Raw genomic sequence first — 26,210 nt, 5'->3', positions numbered from 1 at the left:
TGTGAATGCGCTTGCGCAGGCGCGCTTAGAACACGATACATTTTTGAGAAATTTCCTCCCCACCCCACAACACACACACAGAAAAAAAAATCAAAAAAGAATAAAAAGATTAAGAAGAATAAACAAGACATATTGACACCATGCTTGTTAAGGTAAGGATGATTTTGTTGGAATCGAAGGGTCTGTTGGAATCAAAGGGTTTGAGGCAGAAGGGTTTTGATTTGGGTATGTTTGGTACTTGGACGGGTTTGAGGTGATGACAATAGATTTGGGTGTGTTTGTGTTTGGTATGCTGGCATTGGGCCTAATTGGGTTTGATATTTTGGGCCTAATTGTGGTCTACACAATTAGGCCTGGTCAACCGGCCCACTTGTTGCATTGCCTTGTTCAGAAAATTAGTGTACAGCACATGCTACACTCTATTTTAGGTAGTTTTCCCATACCCTTTGTATTTAATTATTTGCTCCATCTTTGTATTTCTTTTATGTGCAACTTTACCCTAGCAAATAGGACTTGGCCACTTGCCAGTGTAGGAGGTTACCCAAAAACATTTCTGTATATAAGTTTGGATTTGTACACTTGAGAATACACAATTTTCTTTCTATTCATCAAATACACAAGCAGAAAAATTACAGTTCGTTATTTTTTCATGGTATCAGAGAAGGTTTAATTCTGGTATTTTTCTGCTTTCTTAGTCACAAATCAGCTCCTTTCTTTTCTTATTCTTCTTTCATCTTCATCTTATCTGATATGGGTACTTCACCAGAGTCAGCTGATACTCTAGCTTCTGCTTCTGCTGTCACCACTAATGCTCATGCACCTGCAGCGACCTTTGCTTCAGGAGTAATTGACTCCACTCACCCTTATTACCTTCATCCTTCTGACTATCCAGGGATGAACCTTGTATCCTCAGCTTTTGATGGCAAAGGATATGGAGGTTGGAGAAGGGCAATCATCATTGCCTTGTCTGCAAAGAACAAGCTGGGATTCATCGATGGTACTCTTATTATCCCTAAGACTGATTCTGCAGTCCAGCAGGCTTGGGGTAGATGTAATGATATGGTACTTTCATGGCTTCTCAACTCCTTGTCCAAAGAGATAGCTGAAAGTGTGCTCTATCCACAGAGTGCAAAGGATTTGTGGAGTGACCTGGAAGACAGATTTGGACAAGCAAATGGAGCAAATTTGTTCCAATTACAAAAGGAATTAAGTTCAGTAGTGCAAGGTAATTCAAGTGTATCAACTTACTTCACCAAAATCAAAAGCCTATGGGATGAACTAGATGCACTTAATACATTTTCTGCTTGTGTATGTGAGTGTGAGTGTGGTGCAAAAGTCAAAAGCTTGAAAGCACACCAAGATGAGAGACTATTGCAGTTCCTAATGGGACTAAATGATATATTTATTGGGGTAAGGAGTAACATTCTATTGTCATCACCTCAAACCCGTCCAAATACCAAACATACCCAAATCAAAACCCTTCTGCCTCAAACCCTTTGATTCCAACGGACCCTTCGATTCCAACAGATTTTAACAACACTTATGTAGTAAAACATTGATCAATTTAATGTGAAGAGTTTGTTGATTCTTGCTGTTAGTATTGCCATCATAGGGGGGTATAGAACTAATTATGGTGGCTGTGGCTGCCAAAATTTGGCAAATCATGTGATAAAACAAAAGATTTCATTACTGGAAAGCAAATAAAATTCAGACAAAGTTTGTTATCACTTATAAACAGCTTCATATTTTACTAATTTGATTTTGATGCAGTTTATTGAACGACTGCATTGATAAATTCACTGATTAATTTAATTAATAAATATTGAAATTGACATTGCTCTACGGATTATGGATGAATTTTGGTCCTAAAATACTATCGTTTTTCGTCAAAATTAATGGAAAATGCAAATTGAAAGGGACAAGTGTAAATAAATTTTTTTAACAAGGGAATTTACACAAATCACGTGAAAATAGAAATACAGCACAAAATAATGTCAATATAAAATATAAATTTCTCAAACCTGATTTTAGCCCGCAACATTTTAAGTACTTTATTGTTATACTTCAATTAAAATCTATACCGTATGGCGGATTCAATACAGTTTTGGTATTTGTTTGATTTTGAACTAGATATACGAAATCCGAAAATTAAATAAGGATGTTAGTAATATATTTAGCTAGTTTTAAATTTTAATGTTATTTTCTCTGCGGTATATAACTAGTACTAATATAACTAGAGAAAAAAATAAGATATCGAGTTTCAAGTTTGAATAAGTGGAATTTTTTTCCATATAAAATTGCACTATTTTTTCAAGTAAAATACATGTTCAAACATAATTTTGGCTATAATATATTTTTTTCAACTTAAATTCAAGGCTATTTAAAAAAAAAAACTAAAAAACTCATGTCAAAATACAAAGAACAACAATAACAACCCGGTAAAATCCTACTAGTAGGGTCTGAGAAAAAAAAAATAGTCTCTTATGTTTAAGAATAGATTCAAAGTAGTCATATAAATAAGTTTGCCAAAACTTAATACTCTCGATCTCCGTCAAATATTTAACAATTTATGTTTGTTAGATTTGATGGAAAAAATGAAAAAGAAATTTAAGCTTGAACACTACAAAAGTCCCATCAAATCTTAAAAAGTGCAATAAATACTAAAAAATAGCAGAAATTACACTTCCAAAACATTGAAACTACAAAATATTACCTCTAGAATTAGATGTAAGTTCTCACTAATTTGTTTTTCATATTTTTCATTAATTAACAATTAGAGTTTATTAAATATTTAATGGAGATCAAAAGTAAAAATTAAAACTATTTAATTCATAGTTGAGGGACTACTTTGAACTTACCTTCAAATATAAGGAACGAGAAATAAAAGCCAAACATTTCCACTTAGGTTCCTTTTCTTTATCTCTCTCCGGTGATAAACTCTGTAACCCCTTAATATACAAAATTACAATATTTTTAGTAATTTACAGCCATTTCTCCAAGTAAAAATAGTATGGGCTAGTCAATTTTCGGACTGATCATTTAAAAATAGTCATCGTTTGCAAAGTCATTAAAAAATAGCTAGTATTTTGCTGCAACACGGAAAGTTCCAGCATAATACACCGGAGATCGATTCACCTGTGTATGAACTTCCAGCATATTATGCTGGACTGGTATATTATACTGTAACTCCTGTATATTATGCTGAAAGTCCAGTATATTATATTGGAATTCCCGTATATTATGCTGGACTATTTTTCGGATTTTGAATAGTAAAGTGGTTAAATTTCGATTACTAAAGGGTACTGGAATTAAAGTTTAAATCTTTGGGCAGTATTCTGGCTGTTCCCGCAGGTTGATATAGCTAAGGGGAAAAGATGGAAAACGGAGGAGGGTCCAATGAAATCCCAGAAAATGCTCTTGAACGTATGTATACTCTGATTTAAAGCTTAAGTTTCATTTTGTTTTTATTTCCTACGTAATTGGTTTACTTTGTTGTTGCCTTTCTAGATTGCCCAGGTCCACAATCTGAAACAGCTGAAAAATCGGATGCTTGCCAAGGATGCCCCCATCAGGAAATTTGTGTTACTGCTCCTAAAGGCCCTGACCCAGGTCGTTTCTTGTTCCAATCTTTTCCCAAGCACCGTTCTTTTGTGTACTTTATTCGTGAATAAATATGATTCTCTAATTGCTTGTTTGAACATGTTTTTCTTGCATTCGATATATTATAAATGTCAATTTTTTTTGGCACTTTAACTTATCAATCACTTTTATTTTATATCCGGCTAGCACTGTTGCATCGGACACCTGCAATCTCCCACTATTACATAACTATGCCCCACTAAAACATAGACAAATGGGAAGAAATTACTTAGTTTTTTTGGCCTATGCTGAGATTCCATTCATCAAATTTAGGGGGTGCTAGCATTTCCTATTTTAGTACTTTTCATTAACTCTAGCTAGGTGGTACTATAGGATTTTTAGTGTACCACATATTTGGATATGGTTGGTAGTATAGGAGTTTGTAGTCTGTGCAGCAGCAAGGGAAATTAAGAAGTTGAAGGAATTTTATTTTATTCTGCTTTTCTGAAGAATCTTTGTTGTAAAATGACCAACAACCAGGTTATCACGTAGCTCTTTCCTCTCTCTATATATATAAGTGAAGTATCAAAGGAAAATTTTGGATATTGTTGACTGGCACTTTCTAATGGATAATCTGTTCGATATTGAATACTATATAAGGTTGTAAAGAATTGAAATGATAAAGTGGTTGATAGAGAATACTAAATGGATTAGCAAATTTGAACTGTGGGGACATTTCTGAGGTCCAATTCATGTTTATTCCAGCGGTTGCTTTTCCCGATCATCCAAATTTTTACTCGTCAATTTTCTGTGTGGTAGCATAACAGGCTTTATTTATCAAGGTTAAACACCTCGTGCTCATTTTCCAGGTGTTTGTATTTATGGTTTCGTGCAGACTTGGTTGCAATAGTAGAAAGAATGGCAACTGTGAAGCACAAAATACTGGTTTTGTCTGGCAAGGGTGGTGTTGGTAAGAGTCCGTTCTCTGCTCAACTTGCTTTTGCATTGGCGGCTATGGATTTTCAAGTAGGTCTTCTTGACATTGATATATGTGGCCCCAGCATCCTGAAGATGCTTGGTCTAGAAGGTCAAGAGATTCACCAGAGTAACATTGGGTGGTCCCCTGTTTATGTTGAGTCTAACCTTGGGGTTATGTCCATTGGTTTCATGCTCCCCAACCCTGATGAAGCTGTCATATGGAGAGGCCCCCGCAAAAATGGTCTAATTAAGCAATTCCTCAAAGAAGTTTATTGGGGAGAGCTTGATTTTCTTGTGGTTGATGCTCCGCCGGGGACTTCAGATGAGCATATTTCAATTGTTTAATTCCTACAAGCAACTGGAATAGATGGTGCAGTTGTCGTCACCACCCCACAACAGGTATCTCTGATAGACGTGAGGAAAGAAGTTAGTTGTCACGACCCGAATTTTTCATCCTCTGGAGTCGTGATGGCGCCTACTAGTGAAAGCTAGATAAGCCAAATTATTCTAATTACTTAACCTTTTTCAGTTTTAAACCATTAACAGTGGTGAATAGACATCATACAAACAGCGAAAATAATAAAACGGTAAACTGAAATATAGCAAGTTTAATATTAAAAATACGAATCCTCAAACATAAACTGAAACTACCCAGATTTGGTGTCACAATTTCACAGACTGTCTAAGAGTACTACAAATAAGGGTCCGAAAGATAAATACAAGCTGTTTCAGGAATACATAGGAGAAACAGTATAGAAAGATAGAAGGAAACGCCAGGGCCTGCGGACGCCTGCAAGACTATCTCGGGTCGCCTGAATGGAATGAAGACAGCACCCTCACTGCGGTCCAAAAGCTGCAACACCGGGATCTACACACAGTGCAGAGTGTAGTATCAGCACAACCGACCCCATATGCTGGTAAGTGCCTAGCCTAACCTCGGCGAAGTAGTGACGAGGCTAGGACCAGACTACCAAATAAACCTGTGCAGTTATATCATATACAACGGAAAAATAAAAGCAGATATTTACAGTTAAAGATGAGAGGGGGAAAACATGCTGCGGGGAGTATCAGATAACAACAAAATACCAAAGAAGAATGTAAAGAAACCAAAATTCAATTGCTAACAAGAATAAAAAGAATAAACACAATATTCACTTTCATCTCTTTCCTATTGCAGGCGTGACCCGATTCCATTTCATATATTCCGTTGCAAGCGTGCAACCCGCTCCCATTTCATATATCTTGTTGCATGCATGCAACCCGCTCCTATTTCATATATCACCGTGGTGGCGTGCCACCCGATCCCATTTACAAGTCAACATCAATCATAAAGAATACCGGTAAGGGAACAAGAGTGTAACAAAAACATCCTGGCAAGGGAGACAATATCGTAACCAATAACATCCCGGCAAGGGAGATAATATCATAACAATAATATCCCGGCAAGGGAGACAATATCATAAACAATAACATCCTGGAAAGGGAACCAATAATGGTAATCAATATATTAGGCATGAACAAATCACAACGGAGTCACAACAATTACAATACTAGACTCATGGGCATGCTTGACACCGACGTATAGATACTCGTCACCATTCCTATACGTCGTACTCCACAATTAACACATAGCAAATAAGACACAACTCATAATCCCTCAAGCTAAGGTTAGACCAAACACTTACCTCGATGCCACGAACACAATTCAAGCCTCAACTACCGCTTTACCTCTTGGTTCCACCACCAATTCGCGCGTATCTTGCCACAAGTTACTTAACTATATCAATAAATGCTAAATGAATCAATTCTAATGCATGAAAATATGTTTTTCAATATTTTCCCCAAAAAGTCAAAAATCGACCCCGGACCCACATGGTCAAAACTCGAGGTTCGAACCAAAACCCGATTACCCATTCACTCACGAACCCAAATATATAATTTATTTTGAAATCGGACCTCAAATCAAGGTCTAAATCCTCAAAATTTGAAAAACATAGGTTTTACCCAAAACACTCAATTTCCCCCATGAAAACCCATGATTTTGAGTTGAAATAATGTCAAAAGATGTTAAAGATTAATGAAAACGAGTTAGAAATGACTTACAATCGATTTGGAAGAGTTCTTGTCTTTGAAAAATCACCCAAAGGTGTTTAGGTTTTGAAAAAGTTTGAAAAATGAAAGATTTTTGGCTAAGTTATGAATTTGCAGGTCGCAAATGTCGCAATTGCGACCAGGGTTCGCAATTGCGAACCCTTCAGAAGTCTGCTTTCTTCGCATTTGCGAAGATATTATCGCATTTGCGACCACCCAAATTTTCTGAGGGCTTCGCATTTGCGAGGCATACGTCGCATTTGCGACTATGGCCCTCTGCATTTGTGAACAAATGGTCGCATTTGCGATCAGGGCCTGCCCAGGCCTTCTTCGCATTTGCGATCATTCTTCGCATACGCGAGCCAGGCTTCGCATTTATAAAGCCTGCAGACCTGCAACATACCAGCAATTTCCTAAGTTCAAAATTTCACTCTGTGGCCTATCCAAAACACACCCGAGCCCTCGGGGCTCCAAATCAAACATGCACGCAAGTCCAAAAACATCATACGGACTTGCTCATGCGATAAAATCATCAAGATAACATCAATAACTATGAATTTAGCATCAAAATCGAAGAAAAAACTCATGAACTCTTAAGTTCAAATTTTAACAACCGAAGGTCCAATTCACGTCATTTCAAGTCCGCTTCTTACCAAATTTTACAGGCTCAACTTAAATCACATATAAGACATGTACTAGGCTCCGGAACCAAAATACGGGCCTGATACCATCAAATTCAAACATATTTCATCTCCAAAAACTCATATATATTCCAAAAAATAATTTTCTTTAAAAATTCATTTCTCGGGCTTGGGACCTTGGAATTCGATTCCGGGCATACGCCCAAATCCCATAGTTTCCTACGGACCCTTCGGGAGCGTCAAATCATGGGTCCGGATTCATTTACCTAAAATGTTGACCGAAGTCAACCTAAATTCATTTTAAAAGCAAAATTCATCATTTTTCACATATTTTCACATAATGGCTTTCTGGATACACGCCCAGACTGTGCATGCAAAACGAGGTGAGACAAAAAGGAAGTTTTAAGGCCTCGGAACATAGAATTTTTATTTCTAAAACAAGTGATGACCTTTTGGGTCATCACATTAGTTTTATCAAGAAAGTCGGGGTGGAGGTTCTTGGTGTTGTTGAGAACATGAGTGGTCTTTCCCAACCACTCTCAGAATTCAAATTCATCAGAATGACAGAGACTAGTGAGCGGAAAGATGTGACTGAGTGGGCCATGGCTTATATGAGAGAAAAAGCCCCAGAAATGCGAAACTTGATTGCCTGTAGTGAAGTTTTTGATAGCAGTGGTGGAGGTGCAACAAAGATATGCAGTGATATGGACGTCTCTTTTCTTGGGAAAGTACCACTTGATCCTCAGGTATGTAAAGCAGCTGAAGAAGGAAGATCTTGCTTTCCAGATGGTAAATGTCGGGCAAGTGCCCCTACGCTCAAGATGATAATAGAAAAAATGTTAGCTCAGAAAATGATCTCAACAGAGAATGGAGCATAATGTTTTTTCTTTTTTTAGGCTTTCTGTACCTTTTCTCTAATTAAGTTCCACGTTACTTGTGACTAACATTTTGTTCGCAAGGAAGTGTCACCCAAGATATGGATGCATAATTACAAATACATGCCAAATGGAAGTCTCCATCAATTGCTGTAAGTTTATCTGGTCGCTGAGAAAATAGAGTAGGAATGCACTAGATCAATCCATGTAAGCCATGCCTGTACAATAATAGCTTCGGTTGCAACTATAATATCTAAGATGTCTATATGACTAGTGCTGTAGTTTGATTGCATGCTTCTAAAAGAACCTCAGCAGACTGATGCTTGCATTGTCTTAGTTTGAATTTTAAAAGTGTATACGGTCGAAATCAGGTATGCCCAATTTCCCGAGCTCAAAGGGTCGCCTTAAGCCCGAGTTCAGGATGAATCGAGTTTGAGCTCGATGAACCAGGCTCATGCTCAACGACAGAGTACAAGGCTCGAAGAATCACGTGTTCAAGGAACGTCGGAGCCTAATATGACCAGCCAATAGATAATGCCGTTATGGATTTGTAACAGAATGAGCAAGATTCCTGCCACGTCCCCTAGATCGTGGCATAAATCCTGGAATAGATTTGTACGAATCCGTACTAAGCGGTTAGACAACTGTCCCAATAAGATTCTTTACTGTAAATAGAAATGTATCTTATTTAAGATTCCCCTATTATATAAAGGTGACCCCAATCATTTGTAAACATAATCAATGATTGGCAAATAATATACCTCTTACTTTTTGGCTTATATTTCATCAAGAATCGTCTCTTTACTTAATTATTCTTACTTTACTGTTCATAACCAACCTCGAGGCCACATTAGCTCGAGGTCGAGACTGTCTTGCACACTGGTTTGATTTACTTATTTCTTTCATTAATATGTTATACTTCTTAGTTATTAATTAGTATTGAATTAAATTACATATCTTTAAAACCACAAATCAAGTTTAATTGTTGCTCGTATTTTTGAGGTAAACAGTTTGGCTCCCACCGTGGGGCTAAAGATGATAGTGATTATTTCAATATTGATTCTGATAACATACGTTATTTTCACACTTGTTCTTGTCAAGAATTTTTTGTTGTCAGGTTAAAACATGTCAAACTCGCAAAACGCACATGTACACGACAATGATGGTCTTGGATTTCATGGGAAAAATAACAATGTAGGGGTCAGTGTACCACCGATAAACCCTGGGGAAGTGCCAAATGTGGAACCAGTTGATGGTAGTTCACACATTGCTTTGAATACGGATCTAGGCGCAAACCCCGGAGGAAGTGTACGCGGGGAAGCCCGATCTGGGGGCCAAGGAACAAAGGGTATAGGAGATGAGGGATTCAGCATGCAGGTAATATTCGAGATGCTACAATCTCAATAGATTGCCATCGCTCAACTTCAAAGTCAGAATCAAACCAAGTATGGTTGAACCAAAAAACACTCGACGTACTGAGCCAGTGCCAGAGAGATCAAATGGTAATGGCTCGGGGACTGACCCCACAATTATGAGGATGCTCGAGGAACTCACCAAGAGAATCGAGTCCGGGAAAAAGAAGACTGAGGATAATGACAAAAAAGTGGAGACTTATAACTCCTGTGTTGATCAAATACTAGGGCACCCCTAGTCTTGAAAGGCTTGGATGCAAAAAAGTTCATACAAAAACCATTTCCTTCGAGTGCGGCTCCGAGGACCATTCCTGAAAAGTTTAGCATGCCCGATATACCTAAATGCAACGGGACAACTGATCCTAATGAACATATTACCTCATACACTTGCGGGATTAAATGAAACGACTTGAATGATGATGAGATCGAATCAGTATTGTTGAAGAAATTTAGGGAAATTTTGTCAAAGGGAGCCATGATTTGGTATCACAACTTGCCCCCGAACTCTATCAATTCGTTTGCTATGTTAGCAGATGCCTTCGTGAAAGCACATGCCGAGGCCATAAAGGTGGCAACGAGGAAATCAGAAATTTTTAAGATAAGACATAGGAACGATGAGATATTAAGGGAGTTCGTATCCCGGTTTCAAATGGAGCGAATGGAATTACCACTGGTCTCGGATGACTGGGAAGTACAAGCTTTTATGCAGGGTTTGAACGAGTGGAGTTCGATCACGTCTCGACAATTAAAGTAGAATCTGATCGAGTACCCAGCTGTGACATGGTCAGACGTGCATAATCGTTACCAATTGAAGATCAGGGTCGAGGACGACCAGTTGGGATCCCCCTCGGGTTCAGTTCATCCTAATAGATTGGCAGCTAAGCCTCCGAGGGATATAGATAGGGAATCAAAATCAAACAAGGAACGGTATAAGCCGTATGTAGATCGGAGAAACAATGGTTTGGGGCGTAACGCTCCTCGGAATGATTGGAGAAATGATCAAGGTTAAAGTTCTCGGGGACTCATGTGTAAGAATGGTTTTGATATACCGACCCCACGGAAGCACCTCAATTGTCAGAGTATAATTTCAGTGTAGATACATCGGGGATCGTTTCAGCTATTGGAAAAATCAAAGACAGTAGATGGCCCATGCCTATACAAACCGTTCCTTCTAAAAAGAATCCAAACTTGATGTGTAAGTATCATGACACACATGGCCATAGAACCGAAGACTGCAGACAGCTAAGGGAGGAGGTAGCTCGGTTGTTCAATGAGGGTTATCTTCGAGAATTTCTCAGTGATCGAGCTAAGAACCACTTCAAAGAAAGAGATGCAAACAGAAAAAATGACCAGGAAGAGCCGCAACATGTAATCCATATGATCGTTGGCAATGTCGATGTTCCACAAGGGCTTGTATTCAAACGCACCAAGGTGTCGATCACTAGAGAAAAATGGACTTGGAGCTATGTGCCTGAGGGCATCCTACATTCAATGACGAGGAAGTGGAAGGCATATCTCAGCCGCACAATGTCGCTCTGGTAATTTCTATTTTGTTAAATAAAATTCAAGTTAAACATGTTCTAGTGGATCCAGGTAGCTCAGCAAACATAATCAGATCAAGGGTTTTAGAGCAGCTCAGCCTATAGGATCAAATTGTACCTGCATCCCGAGTCCTAAATGGCTTCAACATGGAAAACGAAACAATGAAAGGGGAGATAATCCTACCAGTGAACATGGCCGGGACTATCCAAGATACAAAATTCCATGTCATCTAAGGTGACATGAGGTATAATGCACTTCTCAGAAGGCCCTGGATCCACAACATGAGGGAAGTACCTTCAACCCTTCATCAGATGATGAAATTCCCAACAATAGATGGTGTGAAAACGGTTTACGGAGAACAACACAATACAAAGGAAATGTTTGCAATTGATGAGGTGACACCAATACTGGTGCCTCTGACCTCAAAAATATCAAGCACCAAAGATAAGCAGGTGGCCAAATAGCAACCATCTGCCCCAGCCTCGACCGAACCGGAGGAACGTGTAATCGAAGAAGAAAAAGAGGATTTCCTTACACCTAGAGCTTTCATCATTCCAGAAGAGTCAGATGCAACAAAGTCAATGGTCGAGGAACTGGAACAGGTCATACTGATCGAGTACATGCCCGAGAAAAAGGAATACCTGGGAACGAGGTTAACCCCCGAACTCAGAAAAAAACTCATTCAATTTCTTATCGATAATATGGATTATTTTGCTTGGTCCCACATAGCATGTCACAATGGCTAAGCATCAACCCCAGATTCAAACCAGTAAAGCAAAAGAGAATACGCCAGTACGAGGTGAAGCATGCATTCATAAAGGATGAGGTAACCAAACTTATTAAAATAGGGTCTATTCGGGAGGTAAAATACACCTAGTGGTTAGCCAACGTAGTTGTAGTTCCTAAAAGGGGAAACAAACTTAGAATGTACGTAGATTATAAGGATTTAAACAAAGCATGCCCTAAAGACTCTTTTCCACTGCCTAACATCGATCGCATGATCGATGCCACGGCCGGCCACGAGATCCTTACTTTTCTCGATGCCTACTCGGGGTACAATCAGATTCAGATGAACCCGGGGACCAGGAGAAGACCTCATTTATCACTAAGTTTGGAACTTATTATTACAACGTAATGCCCTTCGGGCTAAAAAATGCAGGAGCTACATACCAACGCCTAGTTAACAAAATGTTCAAGGAACAGAAATGTAAATAAATGGAAGTGTATATTGACGATATGTTGGTTAAGTCCCTGCGCGCAGAGGACCATTTAGCTCATTTGCAGGAAACGTTCAAAATCTTAAGGAAGTACAACATGAAGCTTAACCCAGAAAAATGTGCCTTTGGGGTCAGCTCGGGCAAGTTCCTCGGCTTCATGGTATCTAATCGGGGAATCGAGATCAAACCCGATAAGATCAAGGCCATTGAAGATATCACAATCGTGGATAGTATGAAAGTCGTGCAAAGGCTAACAGGATGAATAGCCGCTTTGGATCGATTCATTTCGAGGTCATCAGATCGAAGTCATAGGTTCTTTTCCTTGCTCAAAAAGAAAAAAGATTTCGCATGGACCCCGGAATGTCAGCCAGCCTTAGAAGAATTGAAGCGATACTTATCGAGCCCAACTTTGCTTCACACCCCGAAGATAGATGAAAAGATTTACTTATATTTTGCAGTGTCCGAGATAGCGGTAAGTGGGGTACTAGTTCGAGAATAGCAAGGTACACAATTCCCTGTTTATTATGTAAGTCGAACTCTAGGAGATTCTGAAACTAGATACCCTCACTTAGAAAAATTGGCACTTGCATTAATAAGCGCATCTAAAAAGTGAAAGCCATATTTCCAGTGTCACCCAATATGTGTGTTAGCCACTTATCCTCTCCGAAATGTTTTGCATAAGCCCGAACTATCAGACCGATTGGGTAAATGGGCAGCCGAACTTGGTAGGTACGATATCGAATATCAACCCCGAACGGCCATCAAGTCTCAATCTTGGATGACTTCGTGGCCGATTTTACGCCGACCCTCATACCCTAAGTGGAGAAAGAACTTCTGCTAAAATCGGGTATATCGTGGGGGGGTATGGACCCTTTTCACGAATGGTGCCTCGATTGTGAAAGGGTCTAGGCTCGGCATTGTTTTGAATCCACCAACATGTAGTACTATTAGACAATCTATCAAAATTTCTAGGTTGACTAATAATGAGGCCGAGTATGAGGCCATGATTGCAGGTCTTGAGCTATTTAAAAGCCTGGGGGCAGAGGTCATTAAAGCCAAATGTGATTCCCTGTTGGTCGTAAATCAAGTAAACAAAAGCTTTGAAGATCGAGAGGATAGGATGCAAAGATATTTGGACAAGCTGTAGGTAACTTTGCATCGCTTCAAGGAGTGGACTCTAGATGATGTGCCTTGAGGACAAAATAGTGAGGCCGGTGCACTTGCTAATTTGGGGTCATCGGTTGAAGAAGATGATATCGTCCCGGGGACTATCGTCCAATTATCAAGGTCTGTGGTTGAAGAGGGTCATGCCGAAATAAATTCTATAAGTTTGACTTAGGATTGGAGGAATAAGTATATCGACTACTTGTAAAATGGAAAACTCCTATCGGACCACAAAGAGTCAAGGGCCCTACAAACCAAGGCTGCTAGGTTCACATTAGATGAAGATGGAACATTGTACACAAGGACATTTGATGGACCATTAGCGGTATGTTTAGGGCTAGCGGATACTGATTATGTTCTACGAGAAATCCATGAAGGTACTTGAAGGAATCACTCTGGCGCCGAGTCTTTAGTTCGCAAGATTATTAGAGCAGGGTATTACTGGGATAGCATGGAAAAAGATACTAAGGAGTTTGTAAAAAAATATGACAAGTGCCAACGGTTTGCACCGATGATTCACCAGCCCGGAGAGCAACTCCACTCAGTCCTATCCCCGTGGCCTTTCATAAAATGGGGAATGGACATAGTCGACCCTCTACCAACGGCCCCAGGTAAAGCTAAATTTATTTTGTTTGTGATTGATTATTTTTCTAAATGGGTGGAAGCATAGGCCTTCGAGAAGGTCAGAGAAAAGGAAGTTATTGACTTCATTTGGAACCACATCATATGTCGGTTCGGGATACCTGCTGAGATTGTATGTGATAATGGAAATCAATTTCGTCGGCATCAAGGTAACGACGTTCCTTAAAGCACACAAAATAAAGAGGATCTTATCAACGCCGTACCACCCAACCGTCAACGGACATGCCGAGTCAATAAACAAAACTATCATTCAAAACCTAAAGAAAAAGTTGGACGATGCAAAAGGAAAATGGAGAGAAGTTCTACCCGAGGTCCTTTGGGCATATCGAACGACATCAAAGTCCAGCTCGGGGGCTACTCTATTCTCTTTAGTATATGGCTTCGAGGCCTTAATCCTGGTCGAGGTCGGAGAACCCAGCGCCAGGTTTCGACATGCATCGGAGGAGTCAAATCATGAGGCTATGAATATTAGCCTTGAGCTATTAGATGAAAAACGAGAAGCTGCACTTGTTCGGATGGCAGCGCAGAAACAAAGAATCGAGAGATACTATAATAGAAGGACTAACCTTCGACAATTCGGGATCATGGACTTAGTTCTACGGAAGGTTACCCTTAATACTCGAGACTCGAATGAAGGGAAACTGGGCCCGAATTGGGAAGGACTGTACTGAGCCATCGGAGTTGTCAGAAAAGGATCTTATAAAATTGGCACGGTGGGAGGCGAACAACTGCCGAACAATTGGAATGTATCACTACTCAAACGATACTACTGCTAAGGTATGACTTTCTCCTTTTGTCCATATAAATTTAACACTAACTCATTGCATGTGTTTGATCGAGGAAATCGAGGGCACCTTTTTCACACGAAGACCTTAGGTTTTAAAGTACGTGTTGCACTCTTTTTCCCTTTGATCGAATTTTTTCCCAAATGGGTTTTACCGGTGAGGTTTTTAACGAGACAATAACTATGTCCTACCTAAGGAGAATTCAATAGTATCCAAGGTTTCTTTTCAATAAACCTCGAATACTGGGGGGCATCACCATCAGATATTATATTTTCAAGGAAAATACTTCATGCTAAAGAGGGCCTCGACCGAAAAACTTTGTAATGGGCCAAACGGTCAGATAAGTCATGTCCATATAGAATAGTCGAGCCTCGACGGCAGAACATGTACGCATGTATCAATTATTCATAGAAGCATTATTTCTATAACTAAACACTTTGTGTCTCAAACAAATTTGCTACTATCATACTTGAGATTTTGAAAAAAACGGCTCAGGCCAAAACGCGAATACACCTCAAATACTCGGGGACTGTCATCGACAGTCAAAACATTTGAGTCATCTAAACTCAAATTCATAATACCTCAAAGAGGTATCCCCTCGACATCAAGGCCAAGGACATCATACTCGGGAACTAACCTTTCGAACAAGTTCGAAAGTTTATCGCGAAACAAGTCCAAGAGACATACCCGAAGGCTACAACCATGTTAAAGGCTACAGCCATATTAAAGACCACAGTCATATAAAAGAGGCTACGGTCGAAATAATGTGGCTCAGAAATGTCCGACTTTCGCCATAAGTTAAAGGCCTTCAAATACTTTGAAAAAAAGGTTGAATTAGGATACACTCGGCAAAAGCAAATATAAAAGGGCTTCCATAAAATCAACCCTCGAATAATTTAAAGGTTTTGATAATATCAGACTTCGAAAAAGCTTCAAGAGGTACTCAATTATCGTAACACAAATGGATTACAAATAAGGTTCCGATCGATCGAACCTTCGAAAAAACAAACGGGTACAAAAAACACGCGTTAAGGCATAAAAAAAATTCACTAAGTATTTTAGCCAAAAAGAGGGAAAAATTATAGCCATCTTAGAGGCCGAATCGGCCCAACTTAAAGAGCCTAAGGGACGACCTAAAAGAGCCTAAGGACCAATATAAAAGAGCCTAAGGGCCGAAACATGTAGAGTTTGAGACCTTACTCTCACTCAACTCGGACTCAATAGTCCCATCATCCTGAGCTCACGTCAAATCGACTTAAGCTTAGCTCGAGGATTAACAAAAACTTTAATAGGTATTCTGTTATATGTTCAAAGATCACCAATTGATCGTTAAAAAACCTAAGGGTTTGTTCTATTCAGAATCCAAGCCAATGAAGTTATCAAAAAATTTCACAAAATGAAGACAAAGCAGAAGTCAATAAACATCAGAAATAAAGCAAGAAGAAAGGGAATTCCTTATATTCACATAGAGTATTTACAATGCCCACAAAAGGCCTTACACAAAAACAAAACAAAGAAGCCTAATCTACTTCGGGGCCATATCCTCGGGAACCACATCTTTGGAAGCCACATCCTCGGGGGCTGCATCATCGGGAGCCACATCTTCGGGAATCTCCTCCTCGGGGACTTCGTCCTCATCTCCTCCGCTCTCGGAGCCACTAGCGGTATCCTCGTCATCGGAGAGCAAAGTGGCAGCCTCTTCCTCCAAAGTTTTTGCTTTTTCAATATCAGCTGAGAGGTCAAAGCCATGAGCGTGCACCTCCTCGAGAGTTTCTCTCTGGGATTATTGTCTGGCGTGGTCGAAAGCACATAATAACTTAACTTCAGCCGCAATGGAGATCTCCTATTCCCGAGTGTTAGCAGCTTCGGCGTCAGCTCGGTACGAGGACACAAATGCCTCTGCCTCAGATTTGGCCTTCGCAACCTCAACAGCTGATTTAGCTTCGAGCTCCTCGATTTTGCGGCTCCGGGCCAAGGTTTCCTCCTTTGCACTTTGAAGCTGGCGTTCAATTGAAGTTAGTTGTTCCCAAAGTGTATCTTTCTCTGAGGCGAGATGGTCCATGCGTTGCTTCCACCCTAGTGTCTCGGTCTCTTTCATCTTGAGCTCATCTCGAAGCTGCTCCACCAGCTCGCCTTTCTGCTGGGCCTACAAAGTTGAAGTGTTAGTCGCCAAATCAAATAAATGCATAACAGATCCTCAAAGGCTATATTACCTTTTCAATAAGCACGGCTTGTTCTTGACGAGCCTTCGCCAACTCGACTCGGAGATCCCTGACCTCCTCCTCTTCCTGTACATAAAGGCGCTTAAGGCCATCCCTCTCTTTCACCAGTTTCTTGAGTTCGGCTTCGCATCGGGCAAGCTCAGCTCGAGATTTGGAAAATGCTTGTTGGTGAAGCGACACAGCCTTCACATAAAGAAAAGGAGTTAGACTTAGAAAGATGATAATTAAACTTGAGCGTAATTATGACGACAAAATACTTACTTGTTTGAGAAGCCTTTGTGACTCATCAAAAATAAACGAAGCGTCAAGATCGGGACCATCTTCGATCCTCGCAAGGCACTCCCAAAAAATATCACTTCCTTCATGGGTTGTTCCCACATCAGGAGTCCTCATGGACCGGGCATCTTGGAATTGCCCTTCGGGGAATAACGGGCTCGGCATCGAGTCATCTACATTGATTATCCCAAGTGATTCACTTGGGATATTATCCTATCTTTGGAGGGCCTCGGAATTAGGATTAACTTTTGAGTTCAAAGATTAAAAGTTAAGGACATGAGTCCTTAAGTTTGACATACAAATTCAAAATTTAAGGACATGTCGTCCTTAACTTATAGTTTCAAGTTCAAAATTCTTAACTTTGAATTACACGTTCAAAAGTTAAGGACCGACAGTCCTTAACTTTGAGTTCAAAGTTCAAAACTTAAGGACTCTATGTCCTCAACTTTACAAAAGTTAAGGACAGGAGTCCTTAAGTTTGACATGCAGGTTCAAAAGATAAGGACAAACAGTCCTTAACTTATAGTTTCAAGTTCAAAACTTAAGGACATGCAATTCTTAAGTTATTGTTTCAAGTTCAAAACTTAAGGACTTTCTGTCCTTAACTTTGAGTTTCAGGTTCAAAAGTTAAGGACATGCAGTCCTTAACTTATAGTTTTAAGTTCAAAACTTAAGGACAAGCAGTCATTAAGTTATTGTTTCAAGTTCAAAACTTAAGGACTGTCTGTCCTTAACTTTGAGTTTCAAGTTCAAAAGTTAAGGACAAGAGTCCTTAAGTTTGATTTGCAGGTTAAAAAGTTATGGAAAGACAGTCCTTAAGTTTGAATAATACGTTCAAAAGTTAAGGACATGCAGTCCTTAACTTTTAGTTCAAAGTTCAAACGTTAATAACATGAGTTCTTAAGTTTGAAATGCAGGTTCAAAAGTTAAAGAGAGGCAGTCCTTAAGTTTGAATTACACGTTCAAAATTTTAGGACAGGGAGTCCTTAACTTTATGTTTAAAGTTACCTCATTTTCTTTGTTGCTCCAATGGGACTTGAAAAGCTTCTCGTTTACATAAAAATTATTACAAGAACCCAATTGTTTACATCACAGAGTGTGGTAAGCAAAAAATTTAATTTATTGAACTTATATATATATATATTAAATCATGACTTTAGTGTTTACTGAATATCGTCTCTGATTTTCATCCTAATTTGAAACTCGTTTGACATTGTCATCAGGAATGAGTGAGTCTGATATTAATGAAGTTGCAAAAGGTGTCAATGATGCTCAGAGGGTTCATTTCTACCAACGTCATATTAATGCTCTTTATAAAGATAGGTATAAGTTATAGCAGAAGGGTGTTTTCGTCCAGTCAGGTATAAGTTTATTAAACCAGTGGCTAAAAACTAAAGACATTTAAAACACTGGCTTTAAAATAAAGACAGGTGCTGATAGTGGCTATTTGTGGACATCGCCCGCAACATGAAGCCATTATTTGCACCTGTATAGCCCTTTATGGCATGTTTCATTAAAGTAGGTTCAAGGCCTTAGGACTTTATAACTTGACGTGTTTCTTTTTGTTTATTTTTTTCGTTTTCCAAATATAACTTGACTTGTTCAACATCTTAAATTTTGTTAGTCCAACAAATTCTATAAGGATAACGGTATTTGTATTTAGTGATTGCACGGTAGAGGTCAAATAATAATTAAAATTTTACCTCTCGTGGCAAAGGTTTATATCATATTTATTATAAATCAAAATTCTTTTAAAATATTATTTTCTATAGCTATCTTTTATTTTTTTATAGCAAAATAGGTATTTATGGTATACACTACCATTAAGGCATTAAATACACTATGTACCATTTCTCTCTCTTATTCTTTCAGTTATTCTCTCCCAAACTAATATTTTTTCTCTCTCATTCTTTCAGTTATTCTGCCCCAAAATTATCGCACAGTATATCTAATTTCCCTCTTCACGATCTCTCTCTTGTTTTCCCCAAGGTTTCATAGACTAATTTTGATGATACCAAACCAACATAAGGTTTGATCAAAGAACATATACTTGTGGTAAATTTATTTTATTGGTACAGGTTTATTATGGAAAGTAGATGGAAGAATGATGGTTGATTTACTACAAAGTTGAGGAAGAAAATATGTACAATGTATACTAGTTTTATGGAGGATATTATTGAGATCTATTTTCAGATAAAATTACGGGAGAAGATATGGAAAAGTAAATATAGAAGATCTGTAGAAGATTGGTACAAGAAATACAAAAGAGAAGAGTATGCAATAGAAAAGAGTATTGACCTACTAAAGGAATATTGAAAAATCATGGAAGAATACTCCCTAAAGTTTTGGACAAGATCTACTACGTATGGAAGAAAGGAATATTCTTACAACAATATTATAGTAAGAAATTATATTCCAAGAACCAAGAAGAAAATCACAGAGAATGGAATAAGGTTAAATATGGGACAAGATCTTCTAAGAAAAAGGCAAGAACCCAAAGGAGTTATTTAATAAAGAGAATCCATTTTTTATAGGCAAAAGAATTAGATGTGGAATATTACAATTTCCATTATGTGACTCAAGGAGAGATTATGTTCATACGGAAAATATTTAAGGCTAAATATTGTCAAGAAGGATATATGAATCTGGACAAACATTCCTGTCCCATTCAACAAGAGGAGGCCAGCAGCACAGAGATACAACATTCAAAAAGGGAAGTTCAACAAAGAAAAGATTATTTGTACAATAGAAGCCAAGATTCAAGGAGATCAAAAAGGAGTCTAAAGCCTACAAAGAAAATCACTCGTGAGCAAACCACGGAAGAATTGGAAGGCTCATTAATACTACAAGCATCAGGATTATGCAACAACAAGGAAATACAATCAAAATTACTCAATGATCTTTGACTGCATCCCTTTGTACATTTAAATGGAAAGTCGTCCAATGATCAAGAAATCAAGAAAAAATATTGTTCCAAGATTCAAGGAAGAAATCCGAAAATGGCTACAAGAAAGATTGGAAGAATCTTCAAAACTCTCTTGGATTATGCAATAGCAAGGACAAGTTGAAAAAACTATAAAAAGAAGCTCCGCAAAAGAAGAAAATTCACCAACTTCGCAGATAACTATCCTGCTCTTTCTACACCTTAGTCAAGCACTGTATTCTTAAGTTTACTAGTGTCATAAAAGATAGAGAGAAAGGGAATAATATTGAGAGGTTGTGTCATTGTTCGTTTCTTTGACGAGCGAGTGAAAACCAAAGTGTCGTTATTGGTGAGCGAGTGATAACTAACCCTTTGTTCGTTGTTGGTGAGCTAGGGAAAACCAACATTGTCAACGTTGGTGGTGATCGTTGAAAATCACAAAGGCTGTACTCAATTCATTTACAAAGAGCTCTAAAGACAACACTCGTACAACCCAAGAGGGCTGGATTAGGATACCACATTGGTTCCGAACCAATATAAAAATTTGTGGTGTCATTTACTTTATTGCTCTCATATTATATTCTATTTCTTTACTGTTTGTTGTGATTAACACTTGTTTAAATCGAAAGAACTAACAGTTCTGTGCAGGCTATTTCCGCATCAGTCGACTAAGTCTATACCATAGTCGACCAATTTTTTAACAAGAGTACAATTCACTCCTCCCCTCTTGTACTTTCAATTGGTATCAGAGCAGGTCTCACATATTTATTTTTGCTTAGCAGCAAGTGAGAAAAGATCCATGACAGATCATCAAATTATTGGAACCGTACTTCAAGAGGGATACTTAACAAGAAGGCCACCATACTTCAATGGTCAATATTATAGCTATTGGAAAGAAAGAATGAAGGTTTATGTTCAATTCATAGATTATCGAGCCTGACTAGTTATTCAAAATGGACCAAGGCATATTCCAAACAACAGTGATAGAAAGATGCTTATAAAAGGGGCATCCTTATTTGACTACACAAAAGAATAGTTGGATATTATGCAAAGAAATTCTAGAGCAATCAACATGCTCTATTGTGCGATTAATGAAGAAGAATATAAGAAAATATCCACCTGTGAGACTGCTAAAGATATATGGGATAGATTGGAAAATATCCATGGGGACACCAACAAACTTAAGAAAATTGAATCCAAGTCAAATCTTGAAGAATCTGAAAATGGTAAAGATCGAGAAGACTTGGCCGTGATAGCCAGGGCGAGAAAGAAGCAGAATAGAAAATCTAATCCATCCAGAATCATCAAAAGAACCACAAGAATGAGGTTCAACAACAAGAGAATGTAAGGTGCTACAAATGTGGTAAACTTGGACATATAAAATTAAAATGTCCTAACCTCAAAAAGAAAAATCATAGAATCTCAACTTGGAGCGACGAGGATGATCAAGAAGAAATGACAAACATATCTCTCAAGGAAGGAGGAGAAACTGACGCGGTGAGCGTTAATGCTATTATGGATTGTGATCTCAAAAGCGACGAGGATGAATCTAAAGAAGAAAACGATCACGAAAGAATAGAGAACCTATGTTTCATGGCAATAGGTGTAACAACCTGACCGACCGTTTCATGAGTTACCACTTCGTTTTTCCTATTTCTGCTTCTTATTGTCTTGTTCAGCTGTATTATATGTTATTAGGTTGGTTGGCTCGAGTTCAGAGAGGTTTTGGTAAGGTTTGAGACACTTAGTTTCCAAAGTTGGCCTTTGAGTTGGAAAGTCAACCGGAAGTTGACTTGTGAGCATTCAATCTCAAAATTTGGTTTTTATGATTCAGATAGCTTCGGGAAGTGATTTGGGACTTAGGAGCGTGATTAGAATGTGTTTTGGAAGTCCTGAGTAAATTTAGGCTTGAATTGACGAAATTGGAATTTTGGTGCTTTCTGGTTGATAGGTGAGATTTTGATATAGGGGTTAGAAAGGAATTTCGGAAGTTGGAGTAGGTCCGTTGTGTCATTTGTGACGTGTGTGTAAAATTTTAGGTCATTCAAATGAGGTTTGATAGACTTTTTGATCAAAAGTGAAATTCGGAAGATTTTGGAACCTTAGGCTTGAATCCGATGTTATTTGGTTGATTCGATGTTGTTTGAGGTGTTTTGAAGTTTGACATAAGTTTGGATAGTGGTATATGACATGTTCGTGCTTTTGGTTGGGGCCCCTGGGTCCTCGGGGTGATTTCGGATGGTTGACGAAAAGGTTGGAGTTGGGGAGTTGCTGCTGAAGCTGTTGAATTCTGTCATAACCGCACATGCAGCTTGGGGACCGCAGGTGCGTGCTCGCAGAAGAGCTTAGAGGGTCGCAGATGCGGAATTGGGCGAGATGGTCTGGAGGTGCAGGTGCGGAAGTTTCAGCGAGACCGTAGGTACGAAAGGTGAGGCGCATATGCGGAATGTTGGTTTTTAGTGGAAACCGCAGATGCGGTGTTTTGGCGGCAAATGCGGTACCACAGATGTGGTGTAGAGACTGCAGGTGCAAAAAGCCTGGGTCATAAAGTATAAAAGGTTTCCTTCACGAATTTGGGTTATTTTTTATCACATTTCAAACGGGAAGAAGCTTTGGAGAGCTAATTGAAGGGAGAATTAAGAGGGTTTCCTAGAGGTAAGGTCCTTGGTCCCTAAACTCGTTTTGATGATGATTTTTAAGGTTGTAAGCTTGAAATCTATGGGAAAATTAGTAGCAAATTGGGGGTTAGGGCTTGGAAAATTGGAGACCTAAAATTTTGGGTTTGGTGGGTCATTTGTGGGCGAATTTTGGTACTTTTGATATGAATGAATTCGTGGGGGAATAAGGATTCCATTGATGTAAATTTTGTCGGATTCCGAGATGTGGTCCTGGTGGTCTGCTTTGGTAAATTTCGGGATTTGTATTGTAATTTGATTATTTTTGCATGGGCTTCATTCCCTTAGCATATTTTGACGTCATGATTCTGATTTTGGATAGATTCGACGCGAGTTGAGGCCGAGGCGAGAGGCAAAGGCATCACGGGCTAGAGTTTGGACCGGATAGAGGTAAGTAATGATTGTTAATGTTGTCCTGAGGGTTTGAATCCCCAGATTTCATATCGTTGTGTTACTTTGAGCTAACGCACACGCTAGATGACGAGCGTGGGGTCGTGCACCATTGGGGATTGTGACTTAGTCCGTCCCGTATGACTGTTTAACCACGTATTTGATTGAAAACTATTTGTTATCATTATGTTTTGGGATGAATGCCATATTTGGGCCTCGTACCAACTGTTTTGGACCCTTAAGGGATTTTTACTACTATTCCTCACTGTTTTGACTTCATATTTGTACTTAGTCATGCTATATTCTACTAATTTTATAACTCAACCATATTTACTCTGTTTTGACATCTTAAATGATATTTTGGGCTGAGAATCATATTTTACTATGCCTGAGTGGTTTTTAGAGATTCCTGACTGAGTGAGGCCGAGTGCTTGTGTTGTGAGGTTACTATGGGATCGGGCTGCGCGCCGCAGCCGTATTGTACTGATTCATGATTTTGAAGCCGAGAGCCTGATTTGTTACGCCATGAGGTGACTTGTTATAAGGTCGAGTACCTGTTTGATTACGCCACGAGATGGCTTGATATTGCGCTTGGGTGTAAGGAGCCCCTCCCGGAGTCTGTACACCCCCAGTGAGCGTGGGTACCCAGTGTAAGATGTGATATAGCCCGAGGGGCTGATTTTGATTATGTTATTGCCCGAGGGGCTGATACGAGTGATTGTAAGATAGCCCAAGGGGATGATTCTGTTGGTATTTTGCCCGAGTGGCTGATTTTATGTGTCTATCTTTTCTCACTGCTTTTCATTCACTCATTTAACTGCTAAAAGATGTTTTAAAGAGGTTTTTACTGAACTAAGGTGTTTCTATGAGTTTTTACTGTTATTGCCTTGTTCTGGTTTTATACTGTCTCTAGCATTTTGCTGTGTTTTACGTATTATTTTATCGCTCATCTACCTTTACTTTTATTACTTACTGAGTTGACATACTTACATTACTCCCTGCATCCTGCGTGCAGATCCAGGAGTCTCGGGTCACGCTAGCGAGGGCTGATTGCTTTCCAACAGGTTGTTCAGAGTTGACTAGGTAGCTGCTCAGCGTTCGCAGCCCAGTGCTTCTCCTTCCTATCTTTATTTTTCCTTTGTATTAGCCTTGTATTAGACTATGTAGTCTTTTTATACTCTTAGACGGATTGTTAGATGCTCATGAGTGGTGACACCCCGATGTCGGTTTGTGTTGTTTCCGCATTGTTCTATTCTACTCTTTATTTTGGGATTTATCGTTTATTTATGACTTAAAATTTATTATGATAACTGTCTTAATTGGTATTGGGGGTTTGTGTCGGCTGGCCTTGTTTCACGAGAGGCGCCATCATGACCAGGTCCGGTTTAAGGTCGTGACAAATTGGTATCAGAGCCTAGGTTACATAGGTCTCACGAGTCATGAGCAGTTTTAGTAGAGTCTCGCGGACCGGTATAGAGACATCTGTATTTATCCTCGGGAGGCTGCAGAACCTTTAGGAAAACTTCATATTCTTAAAATTCCTGTCGTGCGAATCTATTAATCTGAGTACTAAACTTCTATTATTTATGCTCTCATAGATGGTGAGGACATGTGCTACCGGCCAGGATGGACGACCACCAGTACCATCAACTGGGGCCACTAGAAGCCGAGGACACGGTCGAGGATGTGGTAGGGGCAGGGGTGTAGCCCGCACAGCAGCTAGGGCAGCACCTGCAGATCCACCAGCCACCCCAGTTCATGATCAGGTCCCAGTTGTGGACACTCCAGCAGCACCAGCTCAGGCACCAGCTATGCCTATTGTGATTCCGGTTCTTTAGGAGGCCTTGGCTCAGATTCTATCAATATGCACTGGCCTAGCTCAGGCGGTCTCAGTTACTATAGTCGCAGCTACTTCTCAGGCCGGGGAAGGCACTCAGACTCCTGCCGCTCGCACACCTGAGCAGGTCGTGCAGGGATTCCAGACACCAAGGGAACCTCCAGCCCAACCGGTTGCAGCTGTTCAGGACTCTGTAGCTCCTGCTATGTCGGAGGACGACCAGCGCAGGTTGGAGAGGTTTGGTAGACTTCAGCCTCCGACTTTTAGTAGCGCAGAGGGTGAGGATGCCCAAGGTTTCTTGGACAAGTGTTAGAGGATTCTTCGCACAGCGGGTATTCTGGAGACCATCGGGGTTGCTTTTACTACTTTTCAGTTTTCTGGAGCTGTCTTTACTTGGTGGGAGGCTTATGAGAGGCGTAGGCCTGTTGGTGCAGCACCCTTTACCAGGCAGCAGTTCTCCATTCTCTTTTTGGAGAAGTGTGTGCCACAGTCTCGCAGAGAGGAGCTACGCAGGCAGTTCGAGTGGTTGCATCAGGGAGATATGACTGTGACGCAGTATGAGATGAGGTTCTCGGAGTTAGCTCGTCATGTTGTTTGGTTGGTTCCTACGGAGAGAGAGAGGATTAGGAGGTTCGTTGATGGCCTCACGTATCAGCTTCGGATTCTCATGACTAGGGAGAGGGTGTCTGGTGCTACTTTTGAGGAAGTTGTTGACATTGCTCACGAGATTGAATCAGTTTGTCGCCAGGAGCAAGATGATAGGGAGGCCAAGAGGCCTCGGGATCTGGTAGTTATGGTGGTGCTCCTTCGAGAGGTTAGTTTCAGCACGAACGAGGTCGTCCATTCAGACATACTTTGTCAGCTCGACCAGGTTATCGTGGGGCATCATCGGGTCATGTTTCTCACAGTTCTCATCAGGGCCACTCATCACTCAGTGCCTGTCCAGCCCAGAGTTCGTCCC

The 26,210-nt window shown here is 39.8% G+C and overlaps 1 protein-coding gene and 1 pseudogene across 1 annotated transcript; both read left to right on the top strand.

Moving 5' to 3' along the window:
* Positions 1-750: 750 nt before the first annotated feature.
* Positions 751-1,791, top strand: LOC107766140 (uncharacterized). Its single transcript, XM_016584883.2, has 2 exons — positions 751-1,410; positions 1,771-1,791. The coding sequence occupies exons 1-2, from the start codon at positions 751-753 to the stop codon at positions 1,789-1,791; spliced, it is 681 nt and encodes a 226-aa protein (XP_016440369.2).
* Positions 1,792-3,049: 1,258 nt separating this feature from the next.
* On the top strand, positions 3,050-8,823 carry LOC107766139 (cytosolic Fe-S cluster assembly factor NBP35-like; annotated as a pseudogene).
* The last annotated feature ends 17,387 nt before the right edge of the window (positions 8,824-26,210 follow it).

Source organism: Nicotiana tabacum, chromosome 20 (assembly GCF_000715075.1).
Source record: "Nicotiana tabacum cultivar K326 chromosome 20, ASM71507v2, whole genome shotgun sequence".
Classification (NCBI taxonomy): domain Eukaryota; kingdom Viridiplantae; phylum Streptophyta; class Magnoliopsida; order Solanales; family Solanaceae; genus Nicotiana; species Nicotiana tabacum.
Note: the sequence above shows the minus strand (reverse complement) of the source record. Positions and strands in the feature narration are given on the sequence as shown.